We start from the raw sequence: 7,540 nt of genomic DNA on the forward strand, positions 1-7,540 counted from the left end.
ACAAGTACAAGCTTGTGTACAAGCCTGGTCTGGACTTAGGTCATGCGGATGCTCTCAGTAGGTTGCCGTTGCCTGCAAACAACGTGGATCTACCTGCACCTGCTGAAATGTTCATGCTTGAACAAGCATACCCAGGACTGTTGTCACCTGCCATTGTGGCACAAGCTACAAAAAAGGATCCATTCCTGAGCCATGTAGCTCTTGCTGTCCTGCGAGGGGAAAAACTTCCAGCAGGACCAGGAGGAAATCCATTCACAGCAAGGAGCAGCGAACTCAGCCTCCACGAAGGTTGCTTGCTGTGGGGTTCCCGAGTTGTTATCCCAAAATCTTTGCCATCCTCGTCGCCACTTGTAACGAGTTGGTGGACCGAGCAATGCCGAGAGGCGGACCGGCTCGGCGGTCGCCATCAACGGCTAGGCTCGAAGAAACGGACGATGATGCACGCGCTCCACTGCGCAACGAACAACTGCTCCTAGAGCTGTGTCCTTTTTATTGCCTTGCTGCCTCGCAAGTTCTAAACCGTCGGCACCGGGTGGCGCCACAATACAAACATGAAAACGAAACTGTAACAGTGAGTGTTGCCTTTTTCGATCACTTAGCGTTGCTTAAGAACTTCTCACACGTACGGTGCATTTTGCGATGGTCGCATAAGCATGTTTAATTAAGCCTCACTAGCCTAACTGGGTAAATTGGGGTGCGTCTTATACACGGGTGCGTCTTATATACCAATTTTTTCAATGACAGCCTGCATATATGGCGGGTGCGTCTTATACAAGGGTGCGTCTTGTACACCGGAACATACGGTATTTCATTCTAACCCCAGCCACTTCAAAAGTGCCATAAAATGACTTTTGTGTTCATCTCTAGCCCACCCCTCATGTAAAACCCCGCCCCCATGGGGTCTTTGAGGTATTGGAAATGAATTAGTGGAACATTGGCATGCTGTTCTTAAATAAGCTGTATCCAACTCTCTAGAATAGCGTCCGTGCCTGTTCTATGTAGTGTGACCCTCCGTTCACCTTAACCGATCTTAAAAATGCCCCCCAAAAGAAGTTTTATCCTGACTAGCAGTTTTGAATAGCAGCAGCAGGCACCAGGCAGTTGGAAAGCTCACAGGAGAGCATTGCCTGGGTGTCTGGTGGGGTAAGCTTTGTACCAATGAGCACTCTTTCGTTAGGCGCTCATAGTTGAGTCAGTCAGTGATCAATGACGTGGACAGGCAAAGCGTAACGGTGGATCTAAAAATTAATACAGTAAAATTTCGTTACTCTGGCCTAGAAGGGACCAAGAAAAATGCTTGAATTATCGAATGGCCTTCAGAAGACCGCGGAAAACCATTTGCATCGCAGTAATTTTATCTGATGAATGCCTGGACGATAGTTGTATAAATTAGAGATGAAAACCAAGCTACAATGACAATTTTTCACGGTTTCATCAAATGGTTTGCTTTGCGCACGCAGTCAGGATTGTCAAAGAATTGCTCCTAAATCATAAAGGCCTCCGTGGCACTTTTTGCAGTGCAATGAAGTAGCAGTGACGCCTCTGCACAAATGGCCCCATCACATTTTGAGGATGCTTCACCGCACAGATTGTGAACAGCATGTTTCAGTGTACTGGAAGAACAGAAGAAGCATGTGGATGCAAGCGAGGGAATATTTGTAGGCGTTAGAGCATTCCGAATAAAAATCAAACACCAGTGACGCTCCAAGCAGTGTCCGGAATGATGCGACTGGTTGGTGCGCGCGCTCTGTAGCAGGTGTGGGATGGTGGTTGGTTAGATTTGCATAGTCTTTATTCTGCGTTTCATATGTACCATATAAACGAGTGTAAGGGTTGCACCTGTGTATGGGCCGCACCCTGTTTTCCCGAAGGAATTATTCCACAAAAAGGAGAGATCCATGTAAGGGCCACGCCCAAACTTTCCACGACCCACGCGGGAATAACCTTCGAAATGCATGCGCCGTGGCCTGCGAGCAACATGATGCAACGTGACGCTTGATCGCTGAGGCCACACGCGCGCTGCCCATGAATGGCGCCCGAGGCTGCGAGTCATCATCATCGTCATCAACTTTTTCCTCTGCCATGAGCTCCTGCTATCCATATTGGCATCACTATCGCCAGCTCCAGCTTTTTGTTGCTGTTAAAGCTTTTTTGTAGGAAGGCACGGCCGGCACGGGAGTTGTCGTAGCATGTTAGTTTATCGTAGTTGTGGCACGATGGGCAAGCGCCTTAATAGCTACACGGCTGGGAGTTGGGTTTCGAACGCTGCAAGCATGCGGCGGGAAGGAAATTTGACATGGACAATAAGTGCGTCCGACAATGGTGCAACCAAAAGGATGCATTGAGAAACGCAATCTGCAAAAAGCTCCCTTTCCGAGGTAAGCTGTGCAAGTTTCCCGAGCTGCTATGTGATGGAAGTGCGGAATTACAGATTCGTGCTGACAGCGGGCTTGCTTCGCAACTTCTTGTGGGATGAGCATGCACCAGAGCACAGCACCGACTCAGTCGGAAGACTCCTTGAGCGACGATTGATTGTAAAGAATAACTGCCACTGATTCCCTGACTGGTGTGTTTTTACTTAAAAAAAAAAAATTTTTTTCACACATTGCGCGTACGAGCCGAGCCGCATCCTGAAAATTGGCCCGCAAAGGTGAAAAAAACAAAAATGTGGCCTTTACAAGCGTTCAAACGGTATTATATCATGCGTGATCAAGGGAATCTGCTTCTGGATAGCTTTTTCTATTCAGGGTACAAAACAGTCTATGCAGTGTACAATGTAGGCCTTCTATGCTAATTATTCAGCCTATGCATTCAGAGTTGATTAGCAGCTCTGAATACCTAGGCTGAATGCATTCCAAGAGAAAGCAAACATAGGAGGACAAGCAGAGAGAATAAGGTGGGTGGATTGTAAAGCGTACAGGGATACAGTGGCCACAGATGGCACAGGGCAGGGTTGATTGGAGAGACATGGGAGAGGCCTTTGCCCTGCAGTGGGCGTAGTCAGGCTGATGATGATGATGACACAGACAGCACTGGCATCATTTTGGAAAGTGAAGCCTGCCCCAAAGCACTCAACTCAAGGCTTCTTGAGCCATCTCTTTTGCTGCCTGCAACGGAAGCAAAGTGCAACTTCTGTAATCATGTTTACATTACTGAGACCTGGAGATTTACGACACTTAAAGGGGCATCAGGGCAACACTAAAAATAACAGGCACACCACAAATGCACTTGTGGACCACGTGGATGAAACTGGCCACCAGATGGACTGGACAACTAGATCAATGGGACTTACAGCAGCTTTAAGTATTCATAAGGATAACTATTGGCCATAGCTTAAACTGGTGTATACATGTCGAAACATGTCATCAGCAGAATTTAACAAGCTGTGTTTTTCGAGGGCAAAGTTGCCGAATGCAACAAAGGTCCTCAAGTCAGTGGTCTGCAGAACATTCGTCCGAACTGTGCTGACGTATGCTTCAGCTGCCTGGGATCGCCCGCGAAAGGTGTTGCAGAAGTTGTCCAGAGAGGATACAAAGACTCGTGGCATGTTTTGCATGTGGCAGGTAGAGCAGTATCAATTCAGTCACCAAAATGTTGCAGTCCTGTAATCTTGAGCTGCTGGAAACAAAACAAAAAAAACAATGTTTTATACCGAATACTGCTCGCGGAATTAGAGGCTAACAGGGACAGGTACTCGCACCCTCCAGGTAACTTAGTGCCCGATTGAATCGTGATGCAAGGTACGTCTCTATATCTTGTTGTTGTCCCTTCTTTCCTGCTCATAGTGCGAGCATGATGGCATTTCAAACAGGTCTTGACCAATAAATCATCAAAGCTAACCTGTTGTTCTCCATATTGTAACATTTTGTGCGTATTTTTGCTTTCTGTACTTAGCTTCAGTATAACGGCATTCGAAGGTTGTATTTGCATTACTCTAACTGGAACCAGTACTCACCTATGGGGCAGAAACGTGGAGGCTAACAAAGAGGGTTCAGCTTAAGTTAAAGAGACAGTGAGGAGAGCTCTATCAATATTTTTTTTAAAGCAGAATCCGATAGTTCGGCATTTCTTGGCTTCGTTGCCATTGGCTGGCCGCGAAAGATGCATTTATTTCTAAGAAATTTGGATTCGAAGTTGAAAAAGTTTTTCCCGCCGCTCTGATTTAAACCTGGGATTCTCTTATGACGACACAGGACTAAGTGATGTGAAACATGACGTGCACATGACGTAACGCAGACTCCGTGATTTCTAGCGGCCAGCAGTGCGACCTAGCAGCAGCCAAAAAGAAAGCTACCGCCGGCCGCACGTTGAAGTCATCTATCGGCTATTGCGGCCGTTGCTACCGTCGCTTCGTTTACGTTTGCACTGGCGTTTTGCCAGCGTTATGATGGATCCCGTTCTCGAAGTCGTCAACGAAGTTCTTGCAAATAGACACCTTTAGCATACCGTGTACCTTGTTACTGTTAGCGGAATACCGGGAGCTCGCCTACCGCCGGTGAGCAGGCGCTGATTGGCGCCGTTAAAGAGATTTGCGCATGCATTGGCTGCGCCTCAGTGATTCGTAGCTTCTCGTGTTATAGTGTTGCTAGAACCATTGGTTCTAGCAACACTGTTTTGTCCTATGACGTCATTACGCTTGTACTTGCGAGCTTGGCCTGTGGCGGCGATACCTGTATTTGGGTTCTTGCTTTTTTCTACGTTACAAGAGCTTTGTTGTCAGTATGAGTGGCGTTTTTGTGATCAGGAGCTGGTGTTCTGACGATACAAGCGAACTTCAGTTTCTCCTCAGTGTCCCTTTAAGGACAACGCAGCAAGCTATGGAAAGAAAAATTATGGGTGTAACATTAAGAGACCGGAAGCGGCAGAGTGGGTGAGGGAACAAACGTGCATTAATGACATCCTAGTTGAAATCAAGAGGAAGAAGTGGGCTTGGGCAGGGCATGTAATGCGAAGGCAAGATAACCGCTGGTCCTTAAAGGTAACAGAGTGGATTCCAAGAGAAGGCAAGCGTAGCAGAGGGCGGAAGAAAGTTAGATGGGCGGATGAGATTAAGAAGTTGTGAGGATACGGTGGCGGCAACTTACAAAGGACAGGGTTACTTGGAGAGACATGGGAGAGGCCTTTGCCCTGCAGTGGACGTAGCCAGGCTGATGATGATGATGTAATCAATGACTTCTCTGTTTTCTGCCTTCTCGCCGCTGCAGTGAGGAGGTGGTTAGGCAACTGGCGCTGCCAACGGTCGTGACGGAGGAAGGCAGCCGGGCGTTGCTGCTGGCGCTGTGCAGGCAGGCACGCAATCGCGTGCTGCCAGTGCCGTACGAGGAGATGCCGCTGCGCAGCGTGCATCTGCCGTCCCTCTTCTCGGTCAACCACGAGGGGACGGTCGAGGTGCACGCAACTGCTCCCATCCCCCAGCTAGTCAAGTACCTCTCGAATGCTGCAGAGTACACACTCTTTGGCAGCCTGCCGCTGGAGTTCGAAGAAGAATGCATGCAGCGAAGCTAGGCTGCAAGGGCTGTCTGTGCGAGGGACTTTGCTTTTGCTGTGAAAGAGACAAACAGTGTTGCACAACGAGAATGACTGCTCCTGAAAGCGACTTGACTGTTTTCATTTGCTGGGCTTTCTTTTTACAAGCCCTTTGTAACATATATTTTCATTTGCTGGTAGAAGGGTACCATTGTACTGAGGCACTGTGTATGATGGGCACGATAACCCTGAGTCACTCTTTACGATGCGTCCGAAGATCCCGAGACATAGTCTACAATGTATATGATGGCCCCAAAGCCATCAGTGTCTGCTTACAATGTCTGCAATGACTCTGGAAGAAACCTACACCAAAGTCCTGAATGGTTCTTGAAATCCTCCCCCACCACTTCCAAGATTGGTGAACTGCAGTGTTGTGAAGATTAGTTGTGGAGAAAACAGTACTGACTCTTGGAACAAATGTCAGGACTAGCGCAGCCAATCTGGCAGACATTATGCTTGCTCGATTTATTCGAGAATCAGGCTCTACTTCACATTTATCACTTTGGGTACAGTGTAGTGCATTGAACAGTACACAGTGGATGCCAAAATGAGACTGAAGTGGAGCTTTCATCTTGTCAACACTGCCTTCTTCAGCTGCCTTTCCTCGCACCTGCGCTTTTTAGGTAGTCATGTAGGATTAGGGACGTTTAGCATTTGTGCAGCACAAGAATACGAGCGATATGAGCAGCCTTTGTTTGTGACAATGCACAATGCCTCATGTGCCATGCCCCATGGCATGGTACATGGGCATTGTGATGCAATGCGACGCATAAACTTTGTAATCTCACACCCTCGTATTCATCGGCTACGTGATTCTTCTGTTAAAGAATAGACTTTAATATCCTCTACTACGGAACTCACAGATTAAAAAAAAAATTCCTGCTGTAGAGTACAAACTAAATGTTCCGTGTTAAATTACTCCGCTCCGTTCTGGCAGACTGTCCACAGTTGGGTCCTTTTTGAGTGATATTGCTTGGAGAATCTGTAATGTCCTGTCTCTTTGTTTCTGTGTATCCATTTTTTTATCTTTGCCAACAGACGCAATGTTTTCATCGGCCAAACCACAAAGTTTCCTTGTGGCATGCCTATTTGGGAAATGCTTCCTAGCCGTTATTATGAAGATTTTTATTGTGTTCTCAATATGTGTATATTCTTTAACTTAAAATGTGCAGATATCTTGTTCCTCAGCATCTCATTGAAGTCATAGCTAACAAAGTTTACCACAGTCATCTATTGACTTTTATGGCTGTATAACTAACGAGCCGCCCTTTTCACTTTTAATGACCCATGCAAGGTATTGCAGGAAAGCAGGGGTAGCTGGACCTAATGTCTATATGCACTTTTTTTTTTTTTTTTAAAGAGCACACATGAGGGGGCAAGTGTGTTCTGATGAAAGTTAACTCTAAAATGTTTCTTTGCTCAACCGTTGTGTTTTTCAGGAGATCCCTAAGATGAAGTACAATTCAAAGAAAGAAATGAATGCGACTAACAGTTATGAAGATTAAAAAATACTGCTCTCTGTGTTTGTTGCCCCTGCACTGTTCAGTTGTTTCACAATGTTTTACCAGTGATTTGCTCTCGTTATGGGTTCATTTGAATAAAGACAGTTGGAATGCATCTTTTCGCAAGAGATTGCCATTGATTGAGTGAAGCTTAAGCATGCTTTCGGTATGTTTTAGTCAGAACAAACTTATACTGTTACAAGGCAACTAACCAGTTAATGCCTTCAAGCCTGGTCATTGTAAATAGCTCTGTACAATGCGAAAAAACAAATTTTAGAGTGAGACGCATACACACCAGCACTGTCTCAAAACTGATGCTCAATATTGGCTGCAGAAACACAAAGAATGTGACGAAATCACATGCATGACCTGAGCAAGGACTCCAGTGACAAAAATATCATAAGCAGTAGCCAACGGTAAGGATACTAATATTATCCTGCAGTGCAATCACTGTCAAAGAACGAACTCTTCCGAGGTTGAACCGATGGTTTGCTGATGCGCTTATCTTCGTT

The 7,540-nt window shown here is 46.3% G+C and overlaps 1 protein-coding gene across 1 annotated transcript in view; it reads left to right on the top strand.

The window, feature by feature from the left end:
- LOC149367935 (uncharacterized) overlaps positions 1-7,145 on the top strand; it is a 24,730-nt gene extending 17,585 nt beyond the window's left edge. Inside the window, exon 4 of the mRNA XM_089557984.1 lies at positions 5,205-7,145. Within this exon, the coding sequence (XP_089414110.1) occupies positions 5,205-5,505 (301 nt within the window). The 3' untranslated portion in view covers positions 5,506-7,145. The remainder of the gene's footprint in view (positions 1-5,204) is intronic.
- Positions 7,146-7,540: the final 395 nt, after the last annotated feature.

Source organism: Amblyomma mixtum, chromosome 1 (assembly GCF_055824585.1).
Source record: "Amblyomma mixtum isolate Tamu chromosome 1, ASM5582458v1, whole genome shotgun sequence".
NCBI lineage: Eukaryota > Metazoa > Arthropoda > Arachnida > Ixodida > Ixodidae > Amblyomma > Amblyomma mixtum.